This window comes from Chrysemys picta, chromosome 13 (genome assembly GCF_011386835.1).
Source record: "Chrysemys picta bellii isolate R12L10 chromosome 13, ASM1138683v2, whole genome shotgun sequence".
Taxonomy (NCBI): domain Eukaryota; kingdom Metazoa; phylum Chordata; order Testudines; family Emydidae; genus Chrysemys; species Chrysemys picta.
The window spans coordinates 35,569,733-35,593,638 of NC_088803.1; the positions used below are offsets into that span (position 1 = coordinate 35,569,733).

A 23,906-nucleotide genomic window follows, 5' to 3' on the forward strand; every position below is an offset into this window, starting at 1 on the left:
CATCAAACTAAACTGATTTTTTTTTTATGATTACAAGTTTGGATGATAAAGGTAATAATGTTAATGTAATATACTTAGACTTCTGTAAGGCATTTGACTTGGTAAACAAAAACTGGAGGAGTGGTAAATAATGAAGAGAACAGGGCATTGATTCAGAGTGATCTGAATCACCTGATAAACTAGGAGCAAGCAAACAATATGCATTTTAATATGGTTAGGAACAAAGAATACAGGAAATTCTTACAGAATGGGGGACTCCATCCTGGGAAGCAGACACTCTGGAAAAGATTTGGCTATCATGGAGGATTATCAACTGAACATGAGCTCCCATTGTGATACTGTGACTAAAAGAGCTAATGCAACCCTAGGACGCACGAACAGGGGAATCTCGATTAAGAGTAGAGAGTTTATTTTAACTCATATTTGGCACGGGTGCAACCACTACTGGAATACTGTGTCCAGTTCTGTGCCAACAATTCAAGAAGAATGTTGATAAACTAGGGGGTTCAGAGAAGAGACACAAGAAGGATTAAAGGATTAGAAAGCATGCCTTATAGGCAGGGCCGGCTCCAGGCACCAGCCCAGCAAGCGGCCAAGGGGAAGGGGTGGCACATCGGGCTCTTTGGTGGGAATAATGCTCTCAGAGGGAAGGACCTGCTGCCGAATTGCTGCCGAAGAAGAAAGTGGTGCAGTGGAGCTGCTGCCGATCGCGGCTTTTCCCCCCCTCCCAGCCGCTTGGAGTGGCAAAAACCCTGGAGCCGGCCCTGCTTATAGGCACTCAATCTATTTAGTTTAACAAAGAGAAGGTTATAGGGTGACTTGATTACAGTCTATAAGTACCTACACGAGGAACAAATATTTAATAATGGGCTCTTCAATCTAGCCACGATCCAATTGCTGGAAGTTGAAGCTAGACAAATTCCGACTGGAAATAAGGCATATGTTTTTAACAAGGAGAGTAAATTGTTCCAATGGTGAATTATGAAGGGTTGTGGTAGATTCCCAATCATCTGCAATTTTTAAATCAAGATTGGATGTTTTCCTCAAAGATATGTTCTAGAGTCTAGGAATTATTTTGGGGACATTCTGTGGCCTGTCATACACAGGAGGTCAGACAATGATGCCAATGGTCCCTCCTGGCCTTAGAATCTATGAAACAACTCCCAGTAGATCTACAATATACACTGAATAGTCACAGAAGATTCTATCAAAGTGCCCATAGTGGTAGATTTGGTCAGATAGTTGCCATTCTAACTTCATTTTAATCTCTTCAAACTTCTCCCACTTCAGTCACAAATGAGATGAAAACGTTGGTCTACTTAGATAGAGAAAAAAAAACCCAACAAAACCCAAACACTCTTTAAACCAAAGTAAAAAAAAAAGTTATTTTGGTTTTTAAAGAGCAGAACAAGTTTCAAAAGTTGTTTTTGTCTTGGTTTTCATTGAAACGTATGAGGATAAACATTAGCACCAGCATGCAATGACTATGGAAGTAGTGACGGACACTTAAAAATTACAAGGCTAGAAATACAGATGCTTTATGATATCCCAGACCACTGCCATGGCACAGGTAGCATGGTTGACAGCACATTTTGGTGACTGGAGTTCACAGCCTTTTTAAAGCAAGTTTTCCTCCCTTCCCCCAATTTTTCCAGTTCCTTGGGTGACAGGAATGCCTTCATTTTTTGTACAGTGCCTTGCACATTATCAACACTTAACAAGTAACAGGAAGTCTGGATGAAAATAATGGAACCCTAATCCAACATCACATTGCTGTGGTGTATAAATAACTTCATATTTGCCTGCTTCAGAGGCTTCACAGGAACAGTTCTAACCAGGAAAAGGTCAAATGTTTTTCCACAAGGGAAAGGGGAGAAATCTCTTTTGTAATTAAATGTTGCTTGCTTGTAAACCAGGAGTCTCCAGTTTATAGAAGCTATGAGGGAGAAAGCATATAGGACTTATGGTGAGAGAACTGTTAAACTAAACTGTGCTAACAAACCAAACAGTATTTCAAATCACATTTCTTGAGGCTCAGAGAAACCAATATTTATCTCCAAGCTGACTGATCTGGTCTCTACTTGGAACCATAGAAGTTAAGATAAAAAGCATGCTCCTGTCCACCCCCTCTGACAAAGCAGAATTAATCCAGTGCTGGGTTCAGTCTAGGTTGAATGTGCTTGATATTGCTAGTGAAAGTACTCTTACTTCAAGCAGTTTATGACATTGGGGCATTCAATTACTAAGCAGTTTAACAGATGAGTTTTGCCTAAAGCCCATCATTAGGTTAGTCTATTCAATTTTTTTAACCAAACAGGAGAGGTATTCAGCATTAGGTCTTTGATTGGATTACATAACATGTTACTGTTAATAACCCTCATTTAAGGGCTGCAGGGAATACCCTTGTGTCTATTAAACATTAATGTTTGTTGCTTTCAAGTACTTATCCTACATAAAAGAAAATTAACTGGAGAGTCAGCTCAATTATAGAATTAAAAGGCAAGACTGTGGCATATTCATGCACGGCAGGAAAACAGAGCTAAGGAAGTGTACACTGCTTGGAAGTGAGATTTTTACAAATTAATGTAGGAGGGTGACCCAAGCACATTTAAATAATGTTTGATTTATTGCTTTCAAAAGGCTTCCTTTTTGTGTTTTCACCAAACTGGTAATCTATGTAAACAGCAATACTTGAGTAATAACAGAAGGCAGTAAAGAAGGTCGTATAACTGAATCAAAACAGCTACTCATCACAGGTCTAAAAATATTTCTTCTCTGTAAGCTGCAATGTTCTGAGCCTCTGTTTGCCAGAAGCTGGGAATGGGCGACAGGTGATGATTACCTGTTCTGTTCATTCCCTCTGAAGCACCTGGCATTGGCCACTGTCAGAAGACAGGATACCGGGCTAGCTGGACCATTGGTCTGACGCAGTATAATCGTTCTTATGTCACACAACTTTCCCCTTTACCTTGTGCCTTCTACACTGCACACTTCCCTCACTGTGTGCACACTCCCATTGAACTAGATGTGCACTGATCCATAAGAGGACACCCCATTCTATGGTAATAAATTGGTGTCTTCACAGTTTTCAATAAAGTCCCAAAATGTTTATATGAAATTTTTAGATGGATTTTGGTATCAACCTATTAGAATTAAAACAGAAGAAAGCAATTTTTCCTCCACAACTCTTTTCAAAAGGAATGTGTATCCCTTACTACGCTAAAGTGTCTAGCCTCACATCGTTGGGCAATACGAACACCCATTCAATGACAGCATGCACACATGGAGGAGGGAAGTTATGCTGCACCCCTTAAAGTAAGAGGGAGAGAGTTATATTATGTCAGAGGGTAGATGACTCTTTTAAAAGGAGTTGAGCCTAACCCTACCTGTGACTAATTAGCCATCGCCCAGCTGAGGCTGTGAGGCCAGGATTCAGGTGACAGCTTGAAGATCACCTGGTCCTCATAAAAATCAACAAGTAACTCAGGTTAGCTGGAGAGCTGCAGCGAGTAGGAAGGCTCCGGCAGTAGTGCACAGTTCAGGAGAAGAGCCCATTTTTATAAAACTCTCAGGCAGATGGCCTGCAGAGCATAATCTGCAAGGAACAGGCTAGGAAGGAAAAGGGAACAGACAGGCTCGCCCTGACTCCCAGGCAGATGGCCTACAGAGTGTAATCCTGTAGAGAGTAGCTAGGCTCCCGAAGATAACCCTTGGTGAAGTGGAAAAGGACACATTTGATACATTTTCTGTTATTTTGAAGTCCTTGAAGAAAAGGGACTGGGCTCAGGGCTTTAGACCTTGGGGGAGTGCTGGGACTCAGGGCTTCAGCCCTGCAGCTCTGCTCCTAGTTTCAGCCGGGGGGGGGGTGGGGGGAGGGGGAGGAAAGAGGGTGCATGATGGGCTGAAACCGGCGCTCCCCTCATAGTTAAGCCCTAAGCCCCTACGCCCCCTGCAGGTCTGAAGCCAGGAAAGGAGCCACAGGGCTGAAGCCCCAATCCCTGGTGCTCCCAAGAATCAGAAGCCCTGACCACCACTCCCTGCCTGGAGCCCTGACCCTCCTCCCCCTGCAGCCTCAAGCCTCGCCCAAAGCCTAAAGACTAAAGCCCCGAGGCAGTGAAGGGGGTGTGGGTGTGTCCGTCTCCATCTCTGTCCCCCACCACTGCTGCTGCAGGATTACTTCCGGTTCCACAGGGTGGCCAGTTGACCAGTATGTCTGTAACTCTGGTGTTTGTATCTTTGAGGTTCTACTGTACTTTGTCCAAATAAGCAAGCTATTATAGTAAGATTAACAGAAAACCTTTAAAATGGCCATAATACATTTCAAAGTATATACTTACACATTCGTAGTCTCCATCCTGTGGTACCTTCCAATCAGAGGAATTTTTTGTCTGGCCAGATGCATTCTTCCCAAAGCTATTGATCTGATTCTCCTTTTCTTTTTGTTCAAAATATTCCAAGAATGATGGTTTGGCTGGCTGCATCGTTTCATCCCTCCCTGGAAATATTTAAAAAATGGTAAAACAATGGTCACTTCTGTAAAAATCGGAAACTAGAGCATTTTATATTACACCAAACAGAATCTGTCTCAAGCAATTAGAGCACTAATAATAATAATACTTGGTGCTGACAAAGTACTATCTATTTGGAAAGCACTAGACAAAAAGCTAATCCTCACCCCATTTCTGTGAGAGAGGTATTATCCCTATTTGCCTCGGTTTCCCCATCTGTAAGAGAGGTTAAGAGACCACAAAGCAAGTTGCATCAGAGCCAGAATTAGAAGTCCAGAGGTTCTGATTGTTAGACCTGTGCTGAGTCCATCAGACCAAACTGCTAAGTGACTGAGCTATACGTACTAGAAGCCGCATACAAACTTCAGCCAGCTGGATGCCAGCTTATTTATTCATTACAAAATATGAAAAAAGGATATAAATTAAAGTTCAACAACTAATGAGACCAGAACCAAAATTTGTTTTACAAGTGAGAACATGCTACATTTTCCATTTGACTGTAACAGTACAGAAGGTCAGCTGCCACCACACTCCAAGAAAGCCCCTGTAAGTTCCTTTGTATAAAGGTTACATACCTTGTCCTTGGCTGAAGGCATGGGGAGAGACTATTAATTTTCTAAGGTATGCATGGGGCCGGGGAGAAATGGATTTTAAAATCAACACTTATTCTATCAGATTCTTTTGCTAGGAGATTTCCCTTAGTCAAATACAGGTTCTCCTACTGAGTCACACAAGTGCCTCATCTTTTTGTCATCAAATTTTTCATACTTCAAAAAACTAAGTACATGCCATGCACCTCAAACTCTCCATTACTAAGACCCTCTCAGTTCCATTACACATTCTTTAGAGGAATCACAATCTAAGTAAAAGGAAAGGCAGGGACACTGTGGACTTATGGAGGACATGATGCAGTAGGAGTCCAGTTTTGCCAAGGAAAAGACCAGATGGGCTGTTTCGTTAGATTGGATTAGAAATAAGGATGGTAACATGCCCTGCCTTCCTTCAGCCACAATTACATTTGGATTGTGGTTTAATGTGAACTGTGCAGTGGTGCTGGAACTAGAGGTACTGCCGCACCCCTTGGCTTAAAGTATTAACACCACCAGATATATGGTTTCCATCATCAGCACCCCCACTATAAAAATTCTTACAGCACCCCTAGATCCGTGTACATTTAAGCATGAATTCACCCAACCAATCCCCATCACACCTGTTCATCTTATGTCAAAAATGGAAGTGTGTGGCCATACATTCAATTAGGACACTGATGCGGTTTGAAACACAGATGATATTTGAGGTATAGATGAGATGGGATCTAGGAGGAGCCCAGCCTTCCTCAGTTGAAGGATCATTAGGATGCCATATGGGGGGTTATGGATCAGGGGAAAAGAGACAAAGTGAACAGACTGTAGCCTCAAAGCACCCAAAAATCCAGACGATATAAGAACTGTTAGAAGTAACTGAATATTGAAAGTTTCAATGTGGATTCTTGACAGTATAAAAGGATATCACTGTCAAATTTAAGACTTACCTGCTAGTGCAATTGGTGCAGTTTCAGATGTTGTCTAATATGTATTCAAATTTAAATCTAACTTGTCATGCTGGACATAATGCAGATAATACTTAGTATAGAGTCTCAGCAGAAGAATAAAAATATGCTTGTACTGAAGATGTATTGTTGCAGCAAGCTACATCTTAGGATCATGAAAACAAACTGTATTTACAAAGATTACTCACAGCTAAATGCAATATTGCTTTCATTTATGATAAATTGCTGCATATGGTTTTTGTGCACATTACATATGACTTAGTTCTGTAAGGGCAGGCCAACTAACCTATTTTGAATACCGTTTTCAAAAGGGAATGTTATTTCATTGTGATAAAAACACAGTTTTCTACACAATGCAATAAATCTATCATGTCTAAATACATTTTTAGCCATTACAGAGGTCAAGTCTCATATCCATAAAAAACAGCAACTCATAAATTCACTTTCCCACAACAGTTACCCCAGGTCAAGTGCCAGTATAAATGGCACCAAAATTAGCCAAACATAAGCCAGGTCTAGACTGAGTAGTTAAGGGTACACCATCAAGTGCCATACAAGTGAATAAAGTATAATTGCCAAAACTAAAAAAATGGGGCTTAAAATACATAAAATAATCTCAAGTGATTTGCCAAACGTCCATAAGACAATTTCTGGCAAAGAGTTTCACATTTAGGAGATATGCAGACATAAGCTTGTCTAAATTTTCCAAGAGACTGTATGCTATTAATTAGTGCTTTATTTTTGATATCTGGAAATCCATACATGTTTAGTCACAGGATATTATTCTTTAAAGTAAAACTAACATATTATATTGTAGAACTTCATTTCCAGATTTTATCTGATTATTAATAGATATAATGGTTTGAATTCTTGTACCAACTTGATAGTTCAAGGACATCTTGTGTGTTTACAGAAATGTTAAATATAGAGTAAAGTGAACTTCCATAAAGCAATAAGCTATTTTAGCATGATCCTTGGCTTCAGATACTGAAAGAGACAAAGGGGTGGCTGTACAAATAGTATGAAAATATCATTAGAACTCTAGGCATCACTGCATCGGATATCTTGTAGTCTTTCCTGAGCCAGCAAACAGCTGAAGGATGAAAATAAATGCTTACACATCTGCATCATAACAACAGATGTTAAGACAAATTATTTTATTCTACTGCTGGCAATAGTTTCCATTTTTTAAAAGCCTCATTGTACAGAATGAGATCAACAAAGCCACCTTCAGACAGACGGCATGAAGGTCAGAGTCTGGAAACGTGTTTGCAAAGTTAAGAAATACTGTGATATTGGGGATAAATTATTGAAGCAGTATAGAAATCTAATTACCACTGCGGTGACAAAACATTTATTTAGAGAGTGAAGATACTCTATGCATACTCATTCTATGCAACTGTGAGATACTGTTAGAAGCAAGAGGCACATTATAAATATTATAGTCAATGAATATAGAGGAATGTTTTATGCGGTAGAATTTTGTAGAATAGGCATGAACTCATGTTGGACAGTCCAGGATAGTAACCGAAATGAGGCTTAAGGGGCCTAATGTGAGTAATTCCAATTGAGGACAAGTTGAAGGAGGTTGGGTTACACTAGTATGGGCATATCCAGTGGAGACCCAAGAGTTATATCAGTAGGATGGCTCTTGACGAAAGATGGCTAATGGGGAGACCAAAGACTCTGTACACAGACCGGGTATCAGTGGACTCCAGAGAGACCAATCTGCATGACAGCCTAGAAGAAGGCTACAAGAGTCGCCAACCCCGAATAAGGGAAGTGTCAGGAAAGAAGAGGCAGCAGCATGAACTCATCTGTGTATACACACATACACACACACACACACACACACACACTATACTGGGTCATCTGGATCTCTTTTTTTAAAAATCTATATTCTAATGAACAGACAAATTAGTGCTGAGTGGTTTGAAAAAGTCATTTTTAAATGCTCCTTCACATAGAGTACTACTTGATTTTCATGAGCTTATATACTTACTGAAAGATAATTTTGCTTATATGTAGTTGCTGTGCTGCAGGGATTAATTCAGAAAGTAACCTTAAAAAAAAAAAAACATCCCCCTCTTCCCAGAACTGTAAAATTTTATTCTTCACCAACTGTCGCTCACAGTAACATCCGTGGGTAGGTGCAGTCAATCACATCACTAGTTAATTCAGTCATGGAAGGGTCCTTTGGTAACTTCAGTGAAAACAAATTACAAATTTCTAACTAAATTTTCTTTCCACACAGAAGAGCAACATAAGGATACAAATAAAAGGCAAATGACAACAAGCAGCTTCTGGGTTAAATTTTGATAACTCTACAATAGTTAAAAGAAAACATGTACTGTACTTCTCATCCACATTATACCGGACACCAGTAGCCATGAAGTCAGCTTTGTCCTTTGAGGGACACAATAACCTTCAGCCTATAATGGCCACCAATTAAGTACATTTGTACAGGATATATTTTTAACCTTAAATATTGATTTACTGGAATAATTTATTAAACTGATTAAGATGTAGATTTACTAATTGACAAGGAAATGATGAACGGAAAAAGACTGTAAAATGACAAATCTAGCACAGCTCTGGGGATTTTTATAAATTTTAATTGCTACTAGAATTTCAGAGTCAGGTTGCTTATTTAGCAAGATTGACAGAAATGCTCCTTGAGAAGGAAAGACAATACACCAAATCAATGTCATTCTGGCATGCTAGATTTATTTTTATAATCCTGACTTACATCAGTACCAGCTTTGCAGAAAGGTCATCTGCTATTAATTCAATACAAAGTTCACCTGTTTAATTCCGTTTAAGGTTTTGATAGAAACCAAAGAAGAAACTAAAAACTAAGTCTGGTTCTGTAAAGAAGGGTGTCAGATACTGGCCACTGCTGGAGAAAGACACCAGACTAGATGGGTCTGTCAATTTATGCCAAGTAGACATTTCCTAGTATTACAGGGTGGTATCAAAATATTATTGTTTAACAGAAGTAAAAGTGCAGAGAGAGATAGAGAATCACTACTTGTTATACTGTGGGCATTATGCATGTCAGACTGGAATAACTTCTTATGTAAGCATGTACTTATGACCTTTTTAAAAAGAAAAAAAGAAAGCCTCTTATGGAGATGAATCAATATAGCTCCTCTGGATCTGTTAATGTTCCATCATTTAAATATATAGTCATCATTTTAGGAGCCATATTAATTACAAAATGGAACACAACAGCTCTGTTGGAGCCTTCCCAGTCTATTACATGTTTAGGATTTTTATTTAGCACCATAAGTGCTCATAGCACATTATTGTAAAGTGTGCCAAATGAAGAATAAAGATCAGAATCCCTACCCAAAAAGAACTCTGAAAAAAGAAAATGCTCAAATGGGCTGTTGGTATAATTTCTTTGAAAACTGAGAAATATTAATGTTTAAAATCTATTTTGGGACAGATGTTAAAACAGAACAGTGAAATGTCCCTACCCTGGCTGCTCAGGTGAAGGGCAGATCACAAAGCATGTATGGCAAGTACCTCCCCTCACACCCAAAGGTGTGAATTCCAAAGCAGTGCTATACCAAGTACTCCATATTAACATTAATTTCAGAATTACTGTTAAATATAGCCTTGTGTCCGGTAAATAGCCACTGCTTTGAATCTTCATTAGAATTGCCCGATAAACTCTAATAGCATTTGGACTTGATGGATAGGATTTTCCAAAACCAAAAGACTTCAATGGGAGTAGAAATAGGGCAAGGTAGAATGCTTTTGAAAATTCCACCCTATTATTCAAGCAAGTCTGCTGAGTAGTAAAACTATGAACATAACAAGAATGTTTCCCTCCTACTAAAATAAATGGGAAATAGAAACCAATGCAATGGGAAAAAAAAAATCCTTGTTTTACTATTTTCCCCTCTTTATAGTTATTCCCCCCCCCCAATCACCGAAAGCAAGTTCCAGAGCTGTTACTAGCTATAATAGAAGTACACACATTCCTTCAAGACCACATAACCTCTTGCGTTTTCTTTAAATCTGTGTTCTGTTTTAAAGAGACCTATGCCTGAAGCATGTAGATGTTCCTCATTCCAAATCAGATCCGGGGAAACTGCATTGCAAGTACATTAAAATTTTAAAATTAAATGTTTAACCTGCAGCCCTGCCAGTTTGCTAATGAACATGTTCACATGCAGAACCATAATTCTATCTAAAACCATAAAATGTTGGCTTATGAAGTTAGCATTATTATATTAGAGAAGTTAGATATTGAGCATGTGTATATTTTCCTGATAGGAAGACTAAAGTTTATCAAAACAAAAATTTGGTTCTTTCCTCTAAACTTAATAGAAAGGTTTTCAATTAAAAATGTTGAAGATAAAAACTAGCTATTTCGTTTTAAACATTACCATGAAGTGCTGAAAGCCCAAATGCACAAACGTTGCACTAGTGCATAAACTGCCAGGACATGAATTGTTTTTGTTAAGTCAGACAGTATTTTTTGGTGACAAATGATATCACCAGTGGTTAATTAATTAGACTACAAACTTCTATATGAGGAACCTATCAAAATAGGATTATCTTGGAGTTTTCCCACCAACTACACACAGGTAAGTGCTTTGAAATCCTTGGATAAAAGATTGTAAATGCAAAATATTTGTGTTGTACTCTGTCTTTCATCATGACTTAGCCTTGTTGTAACAAACTATTTGATATGCCTATGCACTGCGAATGAGAAAAAGTTTGACAAAATCTGAGTAGCTGGGCACACTTTCTGGAATTACATACTAGAATACTAGGAAAGAACTTGACTGACTTTGTTAGACTTTAGTTTGCTCATGGTCCTAGTAAGCTGCAGTATCTAGACAAGCTACTAGCGGACTACAATTAAGTTCCAGAGAGTGCATGCATTTGTGACAATGGGGTATAGGGTGCATGTAGGAGAAGCATGTACACCAAGGACTCTGGAAATAACATTGTTTTGTAGTAGCATTCAGAGACCCAAAATAAGGATCATGGTGCTACACATCCAGGAATACAGAGTCCCTGTACAGAAAAGCTCCTGAACAAACTTTCAAGGATGTATCAAGTGACGTTAGTTTTAACTTTAAAAATCAGAAAAGCCATTGCTGTCTTTTATAGTTTAACTCAAAGGTCTAAGCTAAGCATTTAACAATATAGTGCCCAATGACTACATACAATAAATGCCTAATATGCAAATTTCAAATGGAATTTGTAGTTCTGTTTGCATCAAGCTTTTCCTCAGAGAACCATAACTGAAGTTTAAAACAACAAGGAGTCCGGTGGCACCTTAAAGACTAACAGATTTATTTGGGCATAAGCTTTCATGGGTAAAAAACCCACTTCTTCAGATGCATGGAGTAAAAATTACAGATGCAGGCATTATTATACTGACACATGAAGAGAAGGGAGTTATCTCACAAATGGAGAACCAGTGTTAACAGGGCCCATTCAATTAAGGTTTGTTTTTGTGGATACAGACTAACCTGGCTACCCCCCAATACCTGAAGTTTAAAAGCCACTTGGGATAATTTGTACAGAAACTAATAAAGATTAACAGAACTGCATCATTTCATATAGCATAGCAGAAAGAGGTAAATTTATTCAACTACAGCAAAAAGTATTCCACCATTAATTAATTTCCTACCCTTTAGTAACATGAACTGGAATTCACCCACATGAAGCACAAGGCACGCATTTCACAACTCCTTAAATTTACACTGATAAGTCTTCCCACGACTATGAAAAACTTTTTCTCAATCCCAAATGAAATCTAAACCATGCCTGGTGTGTCCTGCCACCACTGCAAAGCAACAGAGGACCACTACAATTAATTGAAAGCATCCAAACTAATTTATTTTGTAAACTATTGAGTATCTTATATTCAAAGAAAGAATATTTTATGTGTCATTAAGAATAAAAAGTCTATGGTACATGTTTCTATAAAATGAGAAAAGACTCTGCATTTTCTGTGATGCAAGAAAGCTAGTTAAACTGACAACTACCCTTTTTGACATGTTCTTTTACTATGTTTTATAAAGAACTATGACAATATTGTACTAGCCCACAAGCAAATGAAGGGACAGAGGCTGCTTTCCTCCCCATCCATCACCACAGGATTTTCTGACAGGGAATTCTTCTCTCTCAGCTTGTTTGCTTTAGTCATTGGACTAAATACTTGAAGGTATTGGCATTGGAGACAAAAGCAGAAAAAGGCGAAACAGTGACAAGTTCTGATTGGATAACTCATTCCTAGCCCATATCATAATCTTACCCAGAAGCAACTTTACTTGGATGTGTTGCAATCTCTCATATCCAGGGTCTCGCACACAACAATCTAAGAATTCTGATTGGTATAAAACTGAATGAGAATACAGATGTGTCAACAACTCCATTTTTTAATGTCTCTACTTGTTTGTAGCCATAAAAACTTACCAGTGCTTAAGACGGAAGCTGATATGCATACACCACATTGTTTGCTTTTTTTTGGGAGAAAGAGCCTCAATAGCATAAGTAATTGCTGGTACGAAGAATTCCGATTTAGAAGTGGCACTCTCTTTGATCAAAGAAGTTTTAAGATTTTATTTGAGAAACTATTTGTTCTCAGGAGGAGGACATTTCCTGCACAGTTTATTCTGGTCCTCACAGGAAATAAACTCCTAATTATTCTTATAGGAGACAGGTAGGTCAGAGCTAGCCTGCAGATGAGATTTACTATTTTGGGATAAAGTTGTGTCTCATCATAAATGATTCAACTCTTTCCTCTACATCTTTCAAGATACTGTTGCGGTATATGGCCCACTGTATGCTACTCAGCACTCCATTACTCATGATCAAGATGGGGAGCAAGTCATTGCTCGTGTCCAGAAAACTTCTCCCAGTTTCTATCACTGGCATTCATAGGTACACTAGCACAAGTATACTTTCTTACACAGTACTGTAAAAGCAATAAAGGCACTCAAACGTATACTTCTAAGATTGCTACATTAAACATCTGTATGTCTGCTTCTAATTTCAGAATGCTGGATGGAATTTATGTTCATGTAGTATCGGCTTTATTAATGGTGAGGCCATGTACAAGATTCAGCATGCAAAGAACTGAAAGTGGATAAGTGTGTAGCTCAGACTCTAATTGTAACCCATTTTAAAAAGTGTAATCTGTTGGGTAATGCCTTCAGATTCTCAACGTGTTTTAGAAGACGACATTACCCTACTGTTAAAAAACACACCACTTTCTTGTCAGCACCAAAATGGCAGAATATGTACTCCCACTGCTAGTCTACATGACTGCACTCGCAGCTACATGACATGATATTCCTGTTGCACAGATGGGAAGTAAACAAAAAGCAGTCATCTTCACCAGAAGTACTGCTAAGATGAAGGTGAAAAGCAATACAGAATATAACTAGCACAGGGAAACATGCCCAGTACTGGAAGAAAGTTCTCATTTGTGGACATTTATATTCACCATGCATCAACAGCAGCAGTGTAATGCTACAGAAGAGGAAGGAAGTGTTTAGTCAATTTAGGTATTTATACAATGCTCATCATAGTATCTGAGGACATATTGCTAATAATGCTTTATGTCCCAATTACTTTTAAATGGTCCAATTCATTTTAGATATAAAGCTATACCACTGAAGATGCTGAATAACCTAATACATAAACCTGGAGGTAGTGTTATGGAAAGTCATCTTCTGAAGAATAGCAGAAAAATGCCAATGACATACTTCTGCAATAACCACATCATCCATTTCAATACCAGGCAACTAAACAACTTCAGATACCGACTGTCATTAAACCACCTAGAGCTGCCTCATAAGTATAGATAAATAATGCGTTATTCATTTGCAACAATAACTGAGTGCAACACCTAGTGGATGCCTTCTAAGCCACCCACATTTAATTATGCTGTGCATTTTAAATTACTGTTTTTACAGAGAAAAGTCATTACTTTACATGAAAAATTAGACTTCTAACCAATGAAAGATCTATCGAATGTTGGCACTTAAATGTTTTACTTTAGCTAAAGTTAAAATATCAACATCTTGTACATTTAACACAAGACTAACATGTTCAGATGCCTCTTCTCACCTAAAAAATTGCAGAGCGCGCACACACACACACACACACACACACACTACTTTCACTCATTAATGAAATGCTGCCATCTCTAGGATGGAAGGTGGCTTCTTAACAGAGCACAATCATTTGCCAGCTTAGCAATAGGAAGAGATTTCAAATGTAATTGGAAATTCCAGCTGAATTCATGTAATCATTGGATTTGGAATCTAGCTAAGGCAGGCTCATGCACCTACTCTGTGAGGAGTGCTAGAGGATCTTTAACAATCACAAACGGAGGCATATTTTACATCATATCCAAATGACAAAGGGCATGGTGCTATCAGAGCTGCTAATGCCACGCTGCTGCATTTGTATGCTACAATAAAGAGCCTCACTCATGTGTATACAAAAAAGCCTCATACACAAGACACCCCTTGGGACACTCCAGTTCCATCGTATGTTTTGTTTGGTGCTTACATGCAACAGCGACAGGCCCTTTTAAGAAAGACAGGGCAGGTTTAAGTACTGACCAAGCCAGTTCTTACTTCACTTATGAGATCCGATTATAGCCCAAGGCGGCAGTATAGTTATCTTACCTGCCACATCAGGTATGCTTCTACTCTTTAGTTCTAAAAGATCCAAGGTATCAGTTTTCCTCATCTCAAGTGCTACCCATTCTATGGGCAAGTAATAAAAGCAAGATGTGGATAAGACAAGATTTTCAGTAGTGTCTACCAGCACTATGAATACTAGCAAATAGCAGGAAATATGTCTACTAACAAACATACGCACACAAATAGGTTGGGAGATAAGAGAAGAAATTTTAATAACTAAATACAAACACTTATCAATTGCATGAATATTAGTGACATTTATCTTTAAAGAGGAAATACCAACTTTTTTTCCCCACTAGCAATCCGAGCTCATGGCTGGCTGAAGTGTAGTTTAGTAGATGTTTTAACAAGAAAGGACAATAAAAAGATTTGTTGTGGCTATTCTGAAATAATTATTCTGGTCTCTGAGCAGAACAAGAGTTCCTAATATTACAAATGAGTGCCCTTCCTTAGTGCTTCAGAAGGCTAGCTTTTAAATTTTAATATTAAATGTTTTTCCAAAGCAGTTAAACTCATATCAAGTAAGCGGTTAACAATGGATTTACAACAAAAAAAGATGTGTAGCAGTGCAGTTTAAATAGTTGCAGTTCTCAGAAAAATCAAAGACTCAAGGGTTAGTGCACAACAGACTAGGACAGGGGCAGGCAACCTATGGCACGGGTACCAAAGGCGGCACGCAAGCTGATTTTCAGTGGCACTCACACTGCCTGGGTCCTGGCCACTGGTCCAGGGAGCTCTGCATTTTAATTTAATTTTAAATGAAGCTTCTTAAACATTTTAAAAACCTTATTTACTTTATATACAACAATAGTTTAATTATATATTATAGACTTATAGAAAAAGACCTTCTAAAAATGTTAAAATGTATTACTGGCACGCGAAACCTTTAATTAGAGTGAATAAATGAAGACTCGGTACACCACTTCTGAAAGGTTGCCGACCCCTGGACTAGGATATCTAGTGTTGGGGCAAGTGGGGGAGGTTGCTTTTTGCAAATGTTTGAATATTTTGTTTTGAGTATCTCTTTGGAAAACCAAAACCAAACAATTGTAAAATATTTAAGCAGCCAAAATTAGTACATGATGGATTTTGGTACTTCTGTATATTACATAACAAGTACACTTTAAATCTAGTATATTTAAGTGATCAAATCCTAAAAAAAATCAAACCAATTCATTTAAGAATAGAAGGTATGGCTCTCTGAAAGTTTCATCACATATCGTATGAGTTGCTAGAGGAAACTGTTTCCCAGAACTTCCATAGAAATCCTAGTCTGAAATATGACATTTCAATATTTCATTTAAAAGGCAGGTTTTTTGTTTCTTTTAAATGGTACAAGACAGCAAAAAAAAAAAAAGGGGGGGGGGTGGCGAGAACCAGTTTTGATGCAATTTTGCAGTTACTCAAAAATATAAGCACCCAGGAGTTTCAGGCTCCTGGAAAGATTCTACTCTACCACTGCTGCTATGTAAAAGAATTTAGAACTTTGTACTGTATTCACCTGAACACTCTTTACCATGAATTGCTATGCCAGTTATCATTTGAAAGATAGATCACATAATATATGAATTAATGAAAATTCTCCAATTCCAATGCATTAAAAATACCATTATTTCACCTATTTAAGATTTAAAAAAATCCTTCCTCAAAAGAGTTCTGCTGAGTTCTGCTGCTGGTTTGATGACTTTTTACAGCTCAATCAATTTAACTGAACATCAAGAGACTATTAACATGGAAATAAGTTGAAAAAAAATGGAGCATTTGAGGCAATTCACAGAAAAGTCATTTGCAAACTCCTAAGAGACTGCTGCCTAGCCATCTCCCCAAGAAACAGTTATACAAAGGAATATTAATATGGACAGTGCACTGGGCTGCACTTAGGAATTCAATATTGTTCTATTGGAGGAGTTGGAGAGGAAAGGAAAAGGAGTTTAAGCTAAATTTTAACCTGATATGGTAATTTTCCAAATGATTAAATCAATAAACCAACTGTGTTGAAGACAATTTTTTTTAAGTAGGTACTCCTTTGACAGCAAGAGCAAAAATGTTGAATGAAACCAAGCAGCTCTGGGTCCTCTTGAAATTATGGCATTAAATGTACATGTACATGAAATTAGTGTGCACAAGAGTGACGTTGCCACAGCACTTGCACCGGGAACCTCAAATTCATTCCTCAGACTGAGGAAGTCCTCTGACACTTCCAAGTGTTTGGAAGATGAGCTTCCAATTCAAACAGCATCTGCCAGCAGCCCGTTCTGGAGCTCCCTCTTCTGGTTAGATGCCAAGACATATCCAACAACTGCAGTAGCCATTGTAGGATGTCCCTAACCACAAAATAAATGCTGGTTTTAAAGTTGGGTGTTTCATCTGTAAAAGTAAAATTACCACGTGCATCTTCTATACTGAGAGTAACTGGAAGACAGAACTATTTACTTTCAGTTTGTAAGGACCACAAAGTTTTGAGGAGGCGATGTAAGTGAAAGTAAGTGAACTGAAGGAGGCCAAAAATGAAGGGGTTTAGCATTGTTCAACTTTGTGAGTTAATGTATCAATTACATCAACGAGCAATTCCCTCTCCCATCCAAGTTTAAACAGAATTTTGGTAGCATTCTTCCCTTAGTGTGAAGTTAGTGAATAGTTAAAAAGTGATAGCAGAGGTTTGGGGAAATACTCAAAAGTGAAAGAATGATCATAGGCTTTTTTCTTATAACAAAAACCAAAAACCCTTTAGATTTCTGCTCCCTTTAAAACTTGAGAAGCCATATTACTCAGATTCTTTAAAAGGACAAACTCAATATGTTTTCTGTTTGTAAACAACTGGTATTCTCAACTTAAATAGCCCTTGCCCGCATCCTCTTGGGGCAGCCATTTAAATTATAGTAAACTACTGTACACAGATGCCTGATTTGCCATCTCTCTCCTTGTCACAGATTATTATCCTGTTTCATTCATGCTAACACTGAAATGCAAGTCAGCTTTGATAACTCAGTTTCCTTTCTTCCCATTGTTATAAAAGCAGACTTCCCCCATTACTTATGGCTAATCAATATTTGCCAAAGTTTGAAATTTCAGCAGAAAAGCCAGAGTTTGCAGAGCTCTATATCAATTTGTAATGTGCTCCCTCTACTGTTAGAAAAAACTGTCTTCACCGAGAGAAGATGGTGAGTCTAAAAAGCCATCAAGTGGAAAAGAGTTTTCATTTGACAGAACTAAGGAATTCCTGGGAAAAGTCCTATAAAAATACTTTTCCTAAGTGATTTGTATAATGCTTATACCCAATTATTCTTAGTTGGTCTAATCCAGTGGTCTCCAACCTTTTTACACCCAAGATCACTTTTTGAATTTAAGGGCAATCCAGGATCTACCTGCCCCTTCCCTAAAGCCCCACTCCTTCCCTGAAACCCCGCTCATTCCACCACCCCCTCCTTTGCTCGCCCTCCCCCGTCCTCACTCACTTTCACCTGGCTGGGGCAGAGGAGTTGGGGTTCAGGAAGGAGTGTGGGCTTTGGGCTGGGGCCGAGAGGTTCACAGTGTGGGAAGCGGCTCTGACTGAGCCTGGGGCAGAGGGTTGGGGTGCAGGCTCTGGGAAGCAGTTTGGGTGCAGGAGGGGGATCCGAGCTGGGGCAGAGTTTTGGGATGCATGAGAAGTGTGGCTCTGGGAGGGGGGAGGTCAGGGCTGGGGCAAGGGGATTGGGGTGCTGGTTCCGCAAGGGGGCTCAGGGCTAGGATTTGGCTTCCCGCCAGGCAGCACTTACCTCAGGTGGCTCCTGGGCAGCAGTGCAGCGAGGCTAAGGAAAGCTCCCTGCCTGCCCCAGCCCCATGCCGCTCCCGGAAGGGGCCAGTGCACCCCCTACTAAAGTCACAAATCTTTGTATTGATCGTTTCCATGGGAGTTCAGTAACTGAGAACAAACTCAGATCACCAGTGCAGCTCTTGGAAACAATGCTAAGATGCAAGGAAGGAAGAAAAAACTTACTTTTGAGAAAGGAACAAACCTTCCCTATAAAAAACAAACAATCTAGCCATGACCACGCTGGTAGCACAAATGGGAGAGAGCATTAAGGAGCAAGACAACCATGGAGTCTTAAGATGTTCACTGTAGCCAACTGAAGCATCTATAAAATATTTCCAGTATTGTCAAAACTCCAAGTCTGCAGGAATGGATTTCCATGAGAAAAAGTTCTTAATTGGGGGAGGAAGGAAGTGATTTTTCCCTTTCTTCACACTTTTCTAATTCAGCACTGTCACACTCCCCTGCTTCATCCAAAGTGACCCTTTTCCAGGTCAATCTGTGAGGAGTAGAGAAGCGTATAGCCTCCTGCAGAGTCAAACTTTACCCATCATTTTAAACTCTGCATCCTTCAATGAGATGTAAATGCTGGGTAACTATTTTTGCGTGCACGGCTGTACATCAGGTGTTCAAGAAACTTGCCATTTTCAGATGTTAGACAACAGCAAGGTCATCTTAAGGCAGTGGTCCCCAATGTGGTGCACACGGGTGCCATGGCGCCCGCAGGGGCATTTATGTGCACCCGCCTAGTGCCCAGCAGGGGAGAGAAGCCGCAGCCCCGCGTCTGATGGGAACAAAGAACTCAGGCTGCAGGCGCGGTGTTCTCTATTCCAGGCAGGCGCAGGGCCCACCTAGTGCCCAGCAAGGGAGAGAAGCCAGAGCCCTGCGCCTGCCGGGGACAGAGAACTCCGGGGCTGCAGGCGCTGGTGTTCTCTGTCCTCGCGACTTCTCTGGATTCATATATTATGTAACATTAAATATGATGTTTTTCGTATTATTTAATGTACAAATACAAAATAAGCCTTGAAAAATTGTTGGCGCCCGCCACACTCTTCTGAAAACATGAATGTGCTACTGGCCACAAAAAGGCTGGGGACCACTGTATTAAGGCATCAAAGGATTTTTGGACTAATCCTGCAAACTATTTTTAATTCCCCTCAAACTCTGAAAAATCCTAGCTAGAATGAGACCAGGTTTCTCCTGGAATTCTGGGGGAAATGAACCCAATTTATTCCATGTACCCATCTTTTAAGACTGCAAAATTGCTTAAGCTAACCAAATATAGTCTATGCTATATGAGTATATGAAGGATTTTTACTCACACCTTTTATCCTTGGACAAGCGTTAACACTGTCCCTCTGTTCATCACTGGATTCTCTATACCCTGAGTGATAAGAGCTAGATTATCACTAATACTTGAACAGCCTCCTAAATACTAAAGCATTTAAGCTACGCATGGACTCACTTCCCAGTTTTGGATACATTTTATAGTCTATGTCCCAAGGTCACTGTATCATCTACATTTCTTTCATGCAAATACTCCACGTGTGAACCTTTTCAACTAGGCATCATTTCTAGTATGGCTAGTGCTAATCTTGTCTTAGAGTCTTGTTGTTTCCTGTTTGCTGAGACTAACATTTGATGAAACCAGTAGAAAGAGCACTGCCTGCCACATGTAACACTTCACCTTTCCCAGAGAGGCATTTTAGGCCAGAAATGAAGGGTCAGCTGTTGAAAGGCAAAGGTTGTGTGGTAAGCAGCACATCACCCAGACTAATGAAGCCAATCTATAGCTTAGCTTAAGTGAAGCTGCTGCTAAGAGATACAGTTCTCCAAACAGGTACTTCGTATGCTGACCAAGGTTTTTCCAATTGTGGTGAAATAAGACAGATCAGCTAATGAACCTCTCAAAACTAAACAAATCAGATAGACTCCCAAATTGGTTAAAATGCAGTGTTATAGGTTAAATAGTAGCAGTCAAAATCACTCAAACTAGAGGGAGTAGCTATTGAAGAACAATAAGGAAGGAAGTGCTGGACCGTATGTCCCCGTCACAATTGTTGGAGTTGGAGCTGCACCACCTGTTTCCCCATGCAAGATTACCAGGGCAAACTAAAATTCAGTAAAGTTGACAGTGGGTCCACCACATCATGCCTAATTATTTGTAAAAGTTTCAGCCTCCAGCACCAGCTATGCCACATAGATTATATACACTATAGTTAAATTTTCTACAAAATGTCTGCATCCAGATAACATGCAACAGAGAGAGAAGAGGTAAATTAAGAATGACAACACAACCAGAGGACTGAAGTATAGGTCCTGCAGCAACCAAGTTTATGGTTTGATGCTCCACACTACTGTCTGGATAACAACTGATTCCATAGTAAATAGACCTCCAGCATTTTTAATGGTAAATACACACATTACTGTCATGAATAAGTGACAATGAGTCACAAGACATTTGAGTGTTACAAAGACGATTCCATTTTGAACAACCTCATCACGCCTATTGAAAGAGGAGGCCATTTCACCAGAACACTTGTATCAGTGTTATTTAACTGCAACCCACTGTACCTGCTGCTCACGCAGCATGCAGTAGCCACCTCCTAAGAACTGACTGGTGCAAATATAAGTCACACCAATTAGTCAGATTCCATTATCTAGTTCATTTTTAAAGCCACAAACAGGCTTGGACGTGTTCCTTCAAGGACTGACTTGCCACTCCCCAGAATGTTTACTATGCTTAGCAAGCGTTTTCCAGCCGATGGAGCCCAGGTCTCTACTTGGGTCATGAAAATCCCACAACAGGGAAAACTTTCACAGGTCAGGCTGAGGTTGAATCTCCCCAACTCCTGATTATGCTGAAAGAGGTGCACGTTTGAACCAGCATTTCTCCAAACCATCATGTTTTAAATACAATCATAGAAGAAATTAACCATTAGTCTGTACCCCCATATCAGCTTAAAAGGTAATCCTTAAAAGACTACCACGTCTTACTGCTTTACATCATTAAGATGTAGCCTTTCCTCTCCAATCCCTCAGCTAAATCTCCCCATCCAGATCCACATCTTGCATCTCAATTATTGCAACTACCTCCTTTCCAGCCTAGGTCAATGCAAACTTGGCCCACTTATACCCACAGAAAAAGTCAATGCAAAGGTAGTTTTCCTGGTTTGTTGCTTTTCCTACATCACATATACCTCTTTGCTCCTGTCCACTGGCTCTCCCTGCTGAAACAAGCTACCCATCTTTACTTAAGGCCCTTATGACCTATTCCCATACTACCTGTCATTCCGTACACTATTGAGGTATAGACCCCCACCTCTGCTCTTCCATCAACGCCAACCTTCACTGCTTATTTTTTATATTTAAAATATATATATATATATATTGTTGCACTTTCTCCCATGTCACCTCAATGCCAGGGAGGAACTTCCTGTAAACATCTGCAAAGCCACTGCATTGTCCCTCCTTAAATCTCTCCTCTACCATGATGCCTACAAAAAACACCATCTCACCCCCACCCTCCCAGACAGTGCTAGACAGCTGGTGTGCTGTGACCGCTACTTGTCACAGTGACCTGTTTTGTTGTTACCTTGTGTTCTCCCTGTAAGCTATATACACCGGTTGTCTCATTTTATACTCAGATTGAAAGCTCTTCAGGGCAGGCATCATCTTTTTTGTTCAGTATTAGCACAATGGGTTCTGATTCATGATTGGAAACCCAAGGCATAATCACGATACAAATAGCCAATACTACTTTACTTTTTAGAAGTAAAATCGCTCTAATAAAAATGCTTGCATCTACTGAGTGGAACCATGACAACAGAGAGCATCTAGTAACTTCAGACAGCACATCTCCTTAGAAACAGGAAGTGAGGCAGACATGCCATAATAGAAAAACTATTAACTGAATTCAAAATTAGAAAACCCAGATTGGGGCTTAACTGGTAATTTATAATTATTTTGTATGTTTTGTCAAGGGAAGTTAGAGCAACACTAAGAGTATCTACAATAAATAGTATAGTGAAAGTACATAAATTACCATAAAACTAATATCTTCCATTGGCAGAGCAGCTTGCTGAAAGCTATTACTCACTTTTAATTAAAACATCCTTAGCTGCCATACATAAGACATTTATTGTAATAATCTTAACTTTCCATTACATTTAGCTTTCTCCCTTCTGCTGACATTTCATCCTACTATGGCCTCATTGTACTTTTTGACCACATATATTAATGTGTTTTTCCCCACTTCAATTTTTGTATTTTAATCTCTGTGTGAATTAGGGACTATATAATCATTAAAAAATGAGTTCTTACTCTTCATGGTCCCCTCTTCTTCCTCTTCTTCCGTATTTATTACCATTGTACCCAGCTGGGATTCCAGCGTTCCATCATGTTCTATCATGGTATTGGCTCCATCACTCATTGTACTGGCAGCTCTTATAGTACCAGTCTCATCTCCACTTGTCCGGACCATGGTACCTGAATCTGTTTCATCTTCTTCCTGTAGGAGGATGCAAGACATGCATTTACTGATCAAAGTAATCTTATTAAAAGAGTGGCAACATTCAAAGGGAATTGGTACCAACTTCCAATATTTCTTTGGTATCAGAGTCTTACAAAAATTTTGTAAAGTCAGCAAGATTTAACAAATTATGCCTTTTCTTCTCTCCTTCCTATTCCCAAATGGGTAATGAAAGATCTTCTCCATTCCTTTTCCTCTAGCTTTATCTATTGTTAGAAATATGCTGGGACTGAAGTCTTCCACTTAACTACAGAAGAGAGATATTAGCAATACAAGCATCCCAACACAGCCAACTGGCATCTGAGCCCTGACCCAGTGGCCTATCACTAGGAGTAATTAAGTTGCAATACTCATTCAGCCCTTACTATTTCTAAGGGCAGGTCTACACTATGGGGTTAAGTCGACCTAAGTTACACAACTCCAGCTACATGAACTTAGGTCGACTTATTGTGGTGTCTATACCACGTTGGGTCGATGGGAGAAACTCTCCCATCGACTTACCTTACACTTCTCATTCCGGTGGAGTACCGGAGTCGATGGGGGAGCGATCGGTGGTCAAGTTAGCAGGCCTTCACTAGACCCGCTAAATCGACCCCCGGTGGATTGATTGCCACAGCGTCGATCCACAGTAAGTGGAGACAAGCCCTAAGATTGCCAGATATGATAGTTGAACTAAAACCCCATTCTGAAATGATCTAGAGATCACTGAACAGTTATTAGATGGCAGCAGTATTCAGTCTATAGTGTGTATGTGCATGCTGAAGCTCAAAAGAGAGAATGCCAGAGAATATTTTTTTCCATTTGTTACCACACATTAACATTGTGACAGATATTGCAA

At 39.4% G+C, this 23,906-nt stretch overlaps 1 protein-coding gene across 4 annotated transcripts in view; it reads right to left on the reverse strand.

Moving 5' to 3' along the window:
- STK4 (serine/threonine kinase 4) overlaps positions 1 to 23,906 on the reverse strand; it is a 70,733-nt gene that overhangs the window by 30,762 nt on the left and 16,065 nt on the right. For all 4 annotated transcript variants that reach the window (XM_008168101.4, XM_065565899.1, XM_065565897.1 and 1 more), the window contains 2 exons: positions 22,861 to 23,047; positions 4,338 to 4,495 (listed from right to left, as the gene is read on the reverse strand). In XM_008168101.4, the coding sequence (XP_008166323.1) occupies positions 4,338 to 4,495; positions 22,861 to 23,047 (345 nt within the window). The remainder of the gene's footprint in view (positions 1 to 4,337; positions 4,496 to 22,860; positions 23,048 to 23,906) is intronic.